This window comes from Nestor notabilis, unplaced genomic scaffold, assembly GCF_000696875.1.
Source record: "Nestor notabilis isolate BGI_N333 unplaced genomic scaffold, ASM69687v1 scaffold3678, whole genome shotgun sequence".
Taxonomy (NCBI): domain Eukaryota; kingdom Metazoa; phylum Chordata; class Aves; order Psittaciformes; family Psittacidae; genus Nestor; species Nestor notabilis.
This window is the reverse complement of record NW_009939621.1, coordinates 187,611-201,492: the sequence shown is the minus strand read 5'-3', so window position 1 is coordinate 201,492 and position 13,882 is coordinate 187,611. Positions and strand designations below refer to the sequence as shown.

The 13,882-nt window shown below is 45.4% G+C and overlaps 1 protein-coding gene across 1 annotated transcript in view; it reads left to right on the top strand.

The window, feature by feature from the left end:
* Window positions 1-6,527: 6,527 nt before the first annotated feature.
* Window positions 6,528-13,882, top strand: part of LOC104409929 (UV radiation resistance-associated gene protein-like) — a gene marked incomplete at its 5' end in the record, with an annotated part of 28,444 nt that continues 21,089 nt past the window's right edge. Inside the window, one exon of the mRNA XM_010019960.1 lies at window positions 6,528-6,606. Within this exon, the coding sequence (XP_010018262.1) occupies window positions 6,528-6,606 (79 nt within the window). The remainder of the gene's footprint in view (window positions 6,607-13,882) is intronic.

Sequence of the window (13,882 nt, the reverse complement as noted above, 5' to 3'; positions counted from 1 at the left end):
CAGGGGGTTGGCACTGGATGAGCTTTAATGTTCCAACCTAGACCAGTCTGGGGCTCTGTGATAATTAAGTGTTTTTAAACCAGCAGTGTCCTTGCTGTTAATTTAGCTTGCAAGGCTCCAAATACTAGCAGTCCTTGAACTTTTCCATCACTTTGCAAATTAATGTTTTCTAACACAGTTCCAAGCTAGATTTGGAATTTGCCTTACACTTGCCAAATGGGCTGTAATATCCTATTTAACTTGTGCCACACTTCAGCCTGTGGAAAACAGTTAGATGTGATGTGCAAAAATCATTATTTTCCTGACTTCTTCCCTAAAGAGCTCTCTGAAGTAGAGATTAAACTGTGAGACTTTAATATAATTTGGGATATGGCAGAAGCCTGAACAGAAGAAGAGAAGAAGAGATCTAAACCAGATGGTGGAATAGTAAAGTAGAAGCAGGTGAAAGCAGTTAAAAATGAAGCAATTCCTTAAGCTTTAAAAATAGCTGGTATTAAAGACAGGCGCTTATAGACAATAAAAATGGGCCACCAATCTATTGGTCCATATGGGATTTTTCTGGATCCAGAGGAGTTCATAAATCCCAGCGCACAACAATAAATGTATTTGGACTTGAAGTCAGAAGAGATACTTGAGGTCTGAAAGAAATGGATGGGATATTGGGATTCTTTCAGCTTTTCCTAACAGTTCCCATCTGCCTGCACGGAGAATCCTGTCGTGATTTACTGCATGTTCATCAAACACTGAAGGTCCTGTGTAAAGCAGCTAAAGATCAGCTGTGGAGCTAAAGTTAAATGAGATCTTGATGGCTGATAAGTCCTTATCTAAGGTCAGCTGGAAAAGGTAAGAAAGAGAAGTTCTTAGTGGTAAGAGAACAATACTTAGCACAATTTATGCATGAGCTGTAGGAAGGGGCTTGGTTGGAGATGCTGCAGGAGCAAACATCCTGCCCGTGCTGTCTTATCAAAACCAGTGGTTCAGTGTGTATATGCAGGACACTCAGAGCTGGGTTACAAGCCTTTCTTTTATTAAGTAGTAACTCATACTTCTAAGGGGGAAATAAAACACCAAATCTGATTGAGCCAAGCTGGAGACACCTCACCTTAAACTGTAAATACAAGAAAGCCTTGCAAGAGGCTTTACCACCTACCCCTGAGATTTCTTGGACTTCCAGCAGCACAGAAGCATAATCTCCCTTGTTACACCTGGAATCACAGAAAATAAGGCTGAAATCAACAGTGGAAAGTGACGTAGAGAATCTTCCTCCAGCAAGGAATAGTGAAGTTTATTCAGAGGGAAGTGTTACCATGGCTGAGATTATGGGGGGGTCTGAACTTGCCTTAGAGGTGGTATCTTTGACTTCTTTGTGCCTGTAGCTGTATGATTATAGGATGATCTGCTTGTATCTAGATGAACAGGTAGTCTCAGCAACAGGGAGCAGTGGCTGGTGGTCTCCTGGGGCACTCTGCAGCTTTTGGATTGAGTTGCTGCAGAGGTGCCATAGGATCTGCTTCCAGCAGAAGTTATCTTCAGGCTCCTAGACAGGTACCACTGGCAAAGGCATTCATCAGACCTCCTGCCTGCTCATCCTGTGCTGCCCCAGACCACAGATGTGTTCGGACAGATTCAAGAATACATCTTGAACTGAGAACTGAAACTTGCCTTGTTTTAACCCTGATATTCCTGTTCAGCTGTTTGCATCTCCAGGAGGGACTCTTCAGCAGGGGCTGGAGTGACAGGACAAAGGTGATGGGTTCGAACTTCAACATGGGAAGTTCAGGTTGGTCTAAGGCAGAAGCTCTTCCCTGTGAGGGTGCTGAGGCGCTGGCACAGGGTGCCCAGAGAAGCTGTGGCTGCCCCATCCCTGGCAGTGTTCAAGGCCAGGTTGGACACAGGGGCTTGGAGCAACCGTGGCAGGGGTTGGGACTGGATGAGCTTTAAGTTCCCTTCAACCCAAACCATTCTGGGATTCTATAGTTCAGCTGGAATAGAAATGATGGCAACAAGTTTCATCTTGACTGGAAATGCATGTATTGAATTTCTTTTTTTATAGGAAGGCTTTTAAACCAGAGTTGACAATTTAGTGCCCTGTCTATAGGCTTTGTAACCTTAAAATGTGCTTTCCTGGAGTAAGATTATACTTTGCTGTTCAGTTTCTTACAGGTATGTGTATGTGTTATGTCTAAATGTGTTCTACTTGACTACATACCATGTTAGGAGAAGATGTCATTGAAGACTGATTCCAAAGTGGCAGCCCTGTTGATGGTGCAGTAGGGTACTTGGAGCTTCATACCCATCAGAGTGGTGTTTCTTATGCAAATACTCAGACTGCTTTAAAACTTAGCATTTGTGAAGCGTTGCCTTTGAAGCACTCACCATGTAATTCCATCGTTGAGGGCAGGGTGCTGGTTCTGTGGTCTCCACTTGAAGCATAGGTAGATTCTCAGCCCTGTTTTTCATTTAAAAGGCTGACTTGAGGTTACTTCTCCCCTTCACAGTAACCGTGAACACAGCACGTAACCTTTGTCTCGCTTTTGCCTTTTCACAACTCCCTTGGGATGGTTTAATGAGGTTTAATACCCCAGAAACTTCCACGTGGAGTCTGTGGTGTAAGATAACACCAATGTTGACACTTCTCTTAGCTGGGCTTTCTCCCTTTTCCACCCCTGTTTGCCTCCATGGTTTACAAGGAAATTGGAGATTCTTCCCCTTAGTCTTGCACCAATCTGCACTCTGATACATGAGTACACGCTTTGATTCACCGGTCTCCTTTGAGTTTCTTACAAGTAGGTGTATTTGGATACATAGATCAGCAGTACTCCAAGCTTTGACCTGCTTGTACTTGTTTGCTTACTCGTTGCCTATCAGACAACCTCCTTATGTGTAAATAGACTGAAAATCAGTTGCCCTCTGTACGTCAAACCCCTTTCTTTATTCTTAGGTTAGTGGCATCCATTTGTGTTAACCACAGGATTTCAGTGCTAAGAACAGGATCTGATTTGACTATTAGATGATTTAGTGACTTAAATCTGATTTAGCATTAGTAGTGAGCATGGAAGATGAGAGATTCTTTACTAGCTGTTAGTAATGTGCTCCCTTCTGACTTCCACACCACATTTTCTTGAATGAGGTTTAAACTGAAGAGTTCTTTACCCACAGGCTGACATCTGCCTAAGAAGTGTGGCAGTAACGAATAGGGGATAGATCATAATGAAGCCATTGATGTTGGCTTCTTGGAATTGAGATTGCAAGTAGAGAGGAGATGCTTCATGTTGGGAACCCTCCAAGAAGGAGAAATGGGAGAGATGTAAGGTGGGAGTGGGTGAGGTGCCATCTGTTCTAAGCTGTGCTAAAAGGAAATGCTCTTCTCTGGGGAGACCCCCCTGCAGCCCTGATCCAGCTCTGGGGAACAGCACAAGAGGGACGTGGAGCTGCTGGAGCGAGGCCAGAGGAGGCCCCGGAGCTGCTGCGAGGGCTGGAGCAGCTCTGCTCTGGAGCCAGGCTGAGAGAGCTGGGCTGGGGCAGCTGGAGAAGAGAAAGCTCCTGAAGGGGACACCTTAGAGCAGCTCCAGTATCCGAAGTGGGCTACAGGGATGCTGGAGAAGGGACTCTTCATCAGGGACTGTAGCAATAGAACAAGAGATGATGGGTTTAAACTGAAACGGGGGAGATTGAGATGAGCTCTTGGGCAGAAGCTCTTCCCTGTGAGGGTGCTGAGGCGCTGGCACAGGGTGCCCAGAGAAGCTGTGGCTGCCCCATCCCTGGCAGTGTTCAAGGGCAGGTTGGACACAGGGGCTTGGAGCAACCTGCTCTAGTGGAAGGTGTCCCTGCCCGTGGCAGGGGTTGGAGCTGGAGGAGCTTTAAGGGCCCTTCCAACACAAACCGTTCTATGATCTCTTCTGGTGATCACACACCAGACACCTGTAGCGTGGTGGTTTTCTACTTTCCACTAAACACATCACACTTACTCCTTTGAATATGACCTCTTAGACAATGTGTTCTACTTTAAATGAGCTTATTGATTTATTTTCCCCAAACGTATCACCCAGAATGGGAACAAGGAAGGTACATGTTGCAGAGTGAACAGGCAGATGCCATTTGCCGTTTTACTGAGCACTTTATGATTATAAAGCTACTGAAATAGTAGTTTTCAGAGGGATTTTTTGGAGCAAGTATAACTAAAATCTTCCAGAGCAGCATGCCTGAGACATGCAGCTTACAGAGCTTGTCTAAGGAGCAGGCAGGAAGAATTTCACATAGGGAGCCAGCAGTTAAAGTTGCATTCAATTATACTCAGTGCAGCAGTATATGAAATGTTGGGGTTTGTGCCCCTTGAGTTTATTGCTTGTGACCAGCAAGCAAGATAACACACAAAGAAGGAGATGTGGAAGTTGGTAATATAATTCTCTGAGTCAAAAATGCTCATGCACAAAGACATCCAGTGATGCCTCTCATGTGAATGGTTATGTTATGAAAGCTGACACGAGGGTGGATGTAGTTGAGAGGCTTTCAAGTGTCATTAGTGGAAGTTAGAGGGCAGGAATGGGAATATTGGCAAAGAGGCAGGACCAATGTGTTAAATACAACACTTAGTCTTTACCCCTTAAAAGAAACTGTGTGTGAGATGGTGGCAAGTGCTGTAAACCAGGTTGTATCCTCTGTTCTACACTGCCTGTGTCTAACAACAGAATACACGGTTCCCTTTACCAGTGACTTAATGAAATCCTATCTTCTAGTGAACCATGGCTTGTGTTCCTAATGGGGCTTTTATTGTCAAGCTTGAGTTAGTTTTATGCTCTTAATTGTAGAGGTATCTTTAAATCTAAACCCTGCTCTTTCTCCTTAGTGTAACTGTAGATACTGAAATGAATTCCTTTTGATTTGGGTTTTACACTTAGGATAATGCCTGGTGGCATTTTTGTAGCGTGTGTTCACTTGGAAAGCTTTTCTCCTCTTGCATGGGGAACTAGTTGGATTTATAGCTCTATTAAGCAAGGTGAGCTAGAGAGAGACTATTCACAGGGATTTTTATATCCCTCAAACTCAAAGTGACCCAGTGAGTTTGAAAATAGCCTTAAACTTGAAGCTGATGTCTTAATATTTGATCTGCTGTGATCATGACCTGTTAACCCTTAGCTTTAATGGCTCTATATAATTCTCCTTTAAAGTACTCTACTGTGAGGCTGATTGATGATAAAATACACTTTGTGTAAGCAGCCCTCTAGGATGTGTGTTGTTTCTAGCAGATAGGGATCTCCTGTATTTGTTATCTTCTATTTGAGGGAGGCTTTGGTCTCTGATGTAATGTGGGTTGTGCACAGGTAATATGCTGAGGATCTTGATTAGGAGCTACAGAACATACGGTGCTTGTAAAGGCAAAAAGCTCATTTCATGGTGTGCTTCCCATAAAGGTACATTTTAGATTGTACCAAGATGACTGCATGGCCCATGATGACCTCGCAACCTCTGGTGGTAAGGAACAGTCAAAAGACCATCCTAAGAAACGGATATTAAAGGTGTTTATGAGAACTGCTTCACTTAAAGATTCCTAAAATATACACATAAAATCACATTCTTCGATGCAGACTCTCAGTTTCAGTAGTTCAGGGACTAAAGTTTTGGCTCTCTGATAGATGCAGCACTTAAGACAGAAATGATTCTATGAAATGAGCCATTCTGCTGCCTTTGTAAGTGCTGCAAGTGCTGCATCCAGGTATTTGGAATTGTGCAAAATGCTTATTTATTAAATAGGGGAAATAAACATTGAACCTGCTGGAGCGAGGCCAGAGGAGGCCCCGGAACTGCTGCGAGGGCTGGAGCAGCTCTGCTCTGGAGCCAGGCTGAGAGAGCTGGGCTGGGGCAGCTGGAGAAGAGAAGGCTCCTGAAGGGGACACCTTAGAGCAGCTCCAGTGCCTAAAGAGGCTCCAGGAAACCTGGAGAGGGGCTTTGGACAAGGGATGTAGGGACAGGCCAAGGGGAATGGCTTGAACCTGCCAGAGGGGAGACTGAGATGAGCTCTGAGGCAGAAGCTCTTCCCTGTGAGGGTGCTGAGGCGCTGGCACAGGGTGCCCAGAGAAGCTGTGGCTGCCCCATCCCTGGCAGTGTTCAAGGCCAGGTTGGACCCAGGGGCTTGGAGCAACCTGCTCTAGTGGAAGGTGTCCCTGCCCGTGGCAGGGGTTGGAGCTGGAGGAGCTTTAAGCTCCCTCCAACCCAAACCCATGATTCACTTCATGAGAGGAAAGTAGCAGCACTGGGAGAGTCATAAAGCATCTCTTAAAAACCTAAGATACTTCAGGAAACACAATCCTTTAGCTGAATTTTGACATCAGGTTTTAAAAGGCTGATGGATTGGAATTGCAGAGGATTCCCACGTGCATTCCATGAAGGGGATTCCCTGAAGAAGTTGGTGATGCAGGCGTTTTAAATCCTCCTCAGAACAGGAGTCTGTGGTGTTCTGACATTTACTTAAGCATTTGAATAACTTCACCTTAAATGCTTTTGTTTTTCCGTGTTTTCTTTCCCATCAGATTTCCTTTATATCCAAAAGGAGGAGAGAAGCTTCAGTTTGAATATGGAGTGTATCTTCTCAACAAAAATATAGCACAGGTGAGTACACTGAGATTTCCTTCTATTCTTACCTACTATCTGCTTAGTGTCAGTGTGGCATTAGTGTGCATCTGCTGTCTTGTAACACCATTCTCTGTGGGGAATGTCTGTGAACTAGTGGAGATGTTCTTCAAACCATTGTCTTCACTTCCCTTACATCTTTGTACATGACGCTTTCTTCCGTGGTGCTTAGAGAAGGGCTTACCACTTAATAATAACCTTTTCCTTTGCAAGTAGTAAATGCTGTGAGTCCATACACACTGTTCTGTTACTTGTATTCTGGCATGTTTGAGGATCCATTTGTGTCATTCTCATTGCTGTGTCTTTAATTTGCTGTATTATTCATTTAATCAGTATCCTCCCCCTGTACTTATAAGAAACACAAGCTGGAAAATCTGAGGTCTTGCAAATGTGTGACTTTATGGTACAAAAGGTAAAAACAAGTCCTTTAATCATCCTTCCTTCCTTGCTGTTAATGTACTTTGAAAATCATCCTTGACTTTGGCAAAGACGTGATTGTTCAGAAGTTGGCCAACTTGTATTTGAGAGCTGGGCTGGGTCAGCTTGGGGAAGAGAAGGCTCCTGAAGGGGACACCTTAGAGCAGCTCCAGGGCCTAAAGGGGCTCCAGGAGACCTGGAGAGGGGCTTTGGACAAGGGATGGAGGGACAGGCCAAGGGGAATGGCTTGAACCTGCCAGAGGGGAGATTGAGATGAGCTCTTGGGCAGAAGCTCTTCCCTGGGAGGGTGCTGAGGCGCTGGCACAGGGTGCCCAGAGAAGCTGTGGCTGCCCCATCCCTGGCAGTGTTCAAGGGCAGGTTGGACACAGGGGCTTGGAGCAACCTGCTCTAGTGGAAGGTGTCCCTGCCCGGGGCAGGGGTTGGAGCTGGAGGAGCTTTCAGGTCCCTTCAACCCAAACCATCCCCTAGTACCCATACCTGCTGCTAACTGATTTGGTTTTGGATTCAGCAAATGTTCAAATGTCTGGCCTGAAAGGGACCTGGAGTGGCTATTTAAGCTGTTACCCTGTCCTAGGTCAGGGTCAGCTGCTCTTATGCTACCCTTGGTAGATGTTTGTGTAATTATCTCTGAAGGGAAGCCTGTGTTCTAAGTACTACTTAGTTCCAATGCTTTACTGTCCTGGCCCTTAAACTCTTTCCTGACTTGTAATCCAAATTTGTCTTCTGGTTAATCACCACATAATCACTTGTTATAATGATCTGTTCATTTAAGTCTCTTCCTCTTTGCAGACTTGAAAGAGAACCTCCTCTTTTTCAAGTGTTACCTCATGGGTTGTGTCTCTTTAATTTCTGACCATTCTTTTTTCTCCTGTTCTCCCTCTGAATCCATGTCTGTCTTTCAAGTGTGGTGCCTAAAGCTGGATACATGGTGCAACTATGGCCTTGGAAACATGGGGTAGGATGGGAAAAGTGCTTCACAGGTTTCATCAGTTCATTATGTTCCAATAGGTTTGTGCTCTTTAACAGCTTAACAGGGTGAACTTCATGAGTCACTGCAACCAGCAACCCCAAATCTCTTCTGCACAGCAACAAAACAGTCCATTCTGAATTTGTGCAGGTGACTCCTTCATGTTTTACATGTTGTACATTGAATCTATCCTTAGAGATGCACCTTTTTGGTCTTAATCATGCTTTTATTTGGTGAGGGAACTCTAGAGGATGGGGAAGGTTGAGAACTGGATCTCAGCTTTGTGCTCTCTCCATCTGAGCCTATTCTGTCTCCAGCTCACCTGGAGTATTTGGGGTAAAGCTTGGACCCAGTTGGAGCCCAGCTTCTTTAGCACTTCCATTTACTGCAGTGAGCCATTGTTCAGCTACACCCAAAGGATACTTAACAACTGTGGATTCATTCATACTTCATCAATATCCATCTCCCCAGCTTGCTTACAAGCATCTTACACCAGGAAGTGCCAAGAGAGTTATTTATATTCCAACAGAAACACTGACATTTCAGTCTCTCACCTGTTTGTAAAGCTTGAAATGAGATTGCTTTGACAGTTTTACTCGTGGAATAGCTTTTTTCATGCTTAGTTTCTAGATGTTTTTCCACTTCCACCAGTCTTTTTTCCCCCCATTCCCTACCCAAAATTGAAATCAAGCTTCTGGGTCTCTTTGTGGTGTTTATTTTTGAAGCTTGGATTGCATTTACCATTTTCCAGACTTCTGGTATCATGCCCATGCTTAGTGTATTTTGGAAGATAACCTCCAGTGGCTCTGAAATGACTTAAAGGCTAAAATACTATAAGATGAAGTTAATCAAGTCCTGCTAATCTTGGAAATTCACTTAACTAAGCTGTTAATATAACTTAGACTGAGCCTCTTTGTTCCTGGTATTAATAATGGCAGACAGCTGTTCACACTTGACTTTCATAGGGAAGACTAGTGAGAAACAGGGATTAAATACTCTTTCCTTCAAAGGCTTTGATAGCTTTCTCTCTCCATTACTATCAAATCAATGCTTTCCTTAATCTCTGCTTAAGTAAATACATTAGTTCATTCTGCCATTTGAGTCGTGATGCTGCTCACTTTGCTTTTCAGCCTTTCATGGCTTGGTTCCTGCTCTGGAGCTTGTTGTACCGTTAATGATGCAAGTGCCCTGTGCTGCTTCCTTGAGTGAGATTATGAACTCTTCATAGGATCACAGACTGGTTTCGGTTGAAGGGACCTTAAAGCTCCTCCAGTCCCAACCCCTGCCCCGGGCAGGGACACCTTCCACTAGAGCAGGTTGCTCCAAGCCCCTGTGTCCAACCTGGCCTTGAACACTGCCAGGGATGGGGCAGCCACAGCTTCTCTGGGCACCCTGTGCCAGCGCCTCAGCACCCTCCCAGGGAAGAGCTTCTGCCTCAGAGCTCATCTCAGTGTCCCCTCTGGCAGGTTAAAGCCAACCTGAACTTCCCCTGTTTCAGTTTGTCCAATCCCTAAAGGCCTCTGAGCAGTTGAACACATGCTCACTCACCCGTGGTGCCTTCCAAGTCCTTGCAGTTGGTTTCTGCCTTCCCTGGCATGTCTTTAAACTCATAAAAGTAAATTAGGACTTTAAGTATGTATTTCTATTAAAAGTTTCCAAATTTACATGGGGTCACTGGTGCTGGTACAAGCTGGAGTAGTCCTTGGCCAGGCTTTGAAGTGGTTTGTACAACACCAGTGGTTCACATGTTAATGCTTGAGATTTTATGCTGTTGAATATAAAAACATCATAAAAGTAAATCGGAATTTTAGGGGGGGCTTCTACTCTGTTATTTAATCAGGAAAGCGTTGCTGAAGTCCACAGAAACTGTTGTAGTCACCTTTGGTTTGAAACCTTTGGTTAAATATTGCAGCTTTTTATAGTTCTGCCAAGGGGTAGTTCCATTGTGAGAGCAGAACAGGTAAATAACATAAAGAAAGACATCACAAAACTCAGGGCTGACTTGATCTAAAATCCTGATGTGGTTTGAATCCTTTTGTGTGTTCCTTTTGGGGGCTGAAGCTTGAAGTTGGGTGGCTTTTAGATCTTAAGGGTGCCTTGAGAGAAGCTTCTAGATCTGCCCCATCCCTGGCAGTGTTCAAGGGCAGGTTGGACACAGGGGCTTGGAGCAACCTGCTCTAGTGGAAGATGTCCCTGCCCGTGGCAGGGGGTTGGAGCTGGAGGAGCTTTAAGGTTCTTTCCAACACAAACCAGGCTGGAATTCTATGTGCTTAATTCATGTGAATGTGTGAAACTAAGTTTGGATGGAGAATGAGCAGCTGCCTCTTTCTTATCTCTAGACCATCACAACCTGTAAGAGAATCCTTTCAAGGCCCAGAGGACTTGGCCTTAATTCACAGACTCAGTCCTACAACTTAGTTTGTTGAGAAGAAATGTGCCTTGGTTGCTCAGGTCCCTCTGGGTGCTGTGGGAAGGTTGTAGGTGCATGGGAGGAATGGTGCTGGCCCTACTGGAGCATTGAGAAGAGCTTGGGTCTCCATCACCTTCCTCACCTCATTCATCAAATCTTGGTCAAAGTGGATGAGACACAAAGAGCCCAGAAAACCTTAAATACTTGACAGGATTCATAGAATCTTCCCTGGTTTCCCAGATCTTTCTGTTTCTATTTTCCTTTCCAATTACCTGGAATTCTGGCTGCAAGGATTAAAATGAGTGGGGAAGAAGTGAGACTGGCTTGATATCGAGTTAAATGACTGCAATAAAAGCTCTTCTAGAGATACAGTGGTGCTGTTTTGTAAACCAGCAGGATAACAACAATGAAAACCACATCTTGCACTCGGGGGAATCCAGCTGGAATTAGAAGCAGCTCAGTGCTAGCTTGGTAGAGCATTTCTTTGGAGAAACTTGCTTTGCTGTTACATTCCGAAGTCAGAACAATGTGTGTTAATTCCGAGGGTTCATAATCACTTCCATCTGTATGGGAGCACAAATTGCTTCAATCCCCAGAGTTTCTAGTTGTAAAATGGAATCCCTCACAACGTTCACAGAGCAGCTTTTTCAGCTGGATAACGTTGGGTAAGACCTTAAATTTCCAGTTAGGATTTCAGCTCTTTGACTCTCATGAACATCCAAAATGTGTTGTTTTTTATAAGGGGATATTAATGACTCTGTCTAATGATAGCAACAAAAACATCACTGTCATTCCAGAGCATTGTCAAAGGGAAGCACAGAACAGTTGCTAGAAATGGGAATGAATGGCTCAGCTCTCCAAAGCATTAGGCACTGGGACATCACTCAGTAGGTAGCTGGCCCCACAAACCCTGCCTGTGTGAGGTTATGGATGTGTGGAGTACCTGAGGAAGATGAGGCTTTAGCAGGAGAAGGAACTGAACTCTTGCTTTGGTTTTCACAGCAGGAGAGTTGAGATTTCAAGTGAAAACCTCCTGTTAGAGTGGATGAATGTTAGGGACTTACTGAAGGTTGTGAGGGGGTTTTGTGGGTGAGAAGCAACACACAGCGTGGGCAAGCTCCATCTCTCAAAGAGTTCTTATTGCTCGAAATACATACATGTGGCACGAAGCTCAGCTAGGGCATGAATGTAGAATCATGGAATGGTTTAGGTTGGAAGGGACCTTAAAGCTCATCCAGCTCCAACCCCCTGCCACAGGCAGCGACACCTTCCACTAGAGCAGGTTGCTCCAAGCCCCTGTGTGCAACATGGCCTTGAACACTGCCAGGGATGGGGCAGCCACAGCTTCTCTGGGCACCCTGTGCCAGAGCCTCAGCCCCCTCACAGGGAAGAGCTTCTGCCTCAGAGCTCATCTCAATCTCCCCTCTGGCAGGTTCAAGCCATTCCCCTTGGCCTGTCCCTACAGCCCTTGTCCAAAGCCCCTCTCCAGGTCTCCTGGAGCCCCTTTAGGCCCTGGAACTGCTCTAAGGTGTCCCCTTGAGGAGCCTTCTCTTCTCCAGCTGCCCCAGCCCAGCTCTCTCAGCCTGGCTCCAGAGCAGAGCTGCTCCAGCCCTCGCAGCAGCTCCGGGGCCTCCTCTGGCCTCGCTCCAGCAGCTCCACGTCCCTCTTGTGCTGTTCCCCAGAGCTGGATCAGGGCTGCAGGGGGGGTCTCCCCAGAGCACAGCAGAGGGGCAGGATCCCCTCCCTGAGCTTGGCTTTGAGTTTCAAGTCTCAGTCTCTGACAAAGGAGAAGCTCCATTGCTGCATTACTGGCTGTTTCACTGTCTTTTTCCTTCACTCTCAGTGTCTTGATTTCTTGGGCTGACTTCACCATGGGTTCTTCTTTACCTTTGAAGAGATGCTCTGATTTTAGTGACAATCCTTCTTGAACGGAGTCCTTAGTGAGCACACATGGTCTCGCTACCAGAGAATATCTGGCCCAAAGTTGTACACAAGATGATATTACATGCTTTCTTTCCTGTATTAATCATGATTTGTAACCCATACATATATGATGTATAGCCATCGAAGAGAGCCTGGCTATCTTGTTCATGAAACTTCCAATTCCTTTAGGTATTGAAGAAGTTGTCTCTGGCATCCTATTTGACAGGTACTATTCCTCATCCAGTTGCAGGATTGCTTGGAGAGGAAATACTTGTGTTACAGCTGTAGAGCTTGTTACTTGTGATCCCAATCAGAAGGGGATTTACTGATGATCTGGTGTTTTGGTCAGCCACTAAAAGGGTGGATGTTAATGGTTCTTCATCTTCTGGGTTTCTTTTTCTGAGTCTTAGTCCTGCTTCATTGTAGAACCATTAACCAGAACTATGATCACTGAGACCCTTTTTAGTCATATGATGCTGTCTCCTTAGTCACTACCTCTATAAGGCTTTAGTCTGAGTTACTGGCTTTTGAAAGGAGACTTAGAAAACCAGATATAAACACATAGAATAGTTTGGGTTGGAAAGGACCTTAAAGCTCCTCCAGCTCCAACCCCTGCCATGGGCAGGGACACCTTCCACTAGAGCAGGTTGCTCCAAGCCCCTGTGTCCAACCTGCCCTTGAACACTGCCAGGGATGGGGCAGCCACAGCTTCTCTGGGCACCCTGTGCCAGCGCCTCAGCACCCTCCCAGGGAAGAGCTTCTGCCTTAGATCCAATAACTTGAACTGTTCTGCAACTCTTTGATTTCCTCGAGCCAAGCTAAGCTGTGCATGTGCCCCATCTTACCCCAGGCCACCACTGGTGTTTGTCAGGAGGTGCAGTCAGAGCAGACCTTGCCAGGCATCACTTTGATTTGTTATCCTGCAGGAGTTAAGGGTGTTTTCCCCCTGTTCATGCTGAATGTGTGCTCACAATGGCCTCACAAGGCAGAGCTGCTCTTCTGCTCTGGCCTTGATTTGTTTTGTCAGGCAGCTGTTGAGTGATGTTAGACTGATGCTCCTGCTCACATTGGCATGATTTGCTCAGCCCTGGCCAAAGAATAGTTCTGCTTTCATCTGACAGCCATTAGCAACAGATGAACTTTACTATTTGACATGAAAAAAATCACTCCAGCCATCTTCTGTCAGCTCCCCCAAGGATGTTTGTTTTCACATCGATGTGATACGGATCCTAGTAAGTAACTTGTGTTTAGCCCTCCCTTTCTGTGTCCACAGTCGCTGTGTCCACATGGTGGCAGGCGACATTTATGTGCTTTGTGCAACCTGTTGATGTTGATCAGCCAGTGCTGTTCCCCTGGGAATGGTGCTTTTGGGTTGCTTGTCTGATGCACGAGGTAAGTGACATTCATAGAAGCAGAGGAGAAAAGCAAAGTACTTTTGTAGTTGCATTAAACTGATACCTTTAATAGCTGCACGGAGTAAAAGCTGGATGCTGATGTACTAGCGCCATATGTAAGGA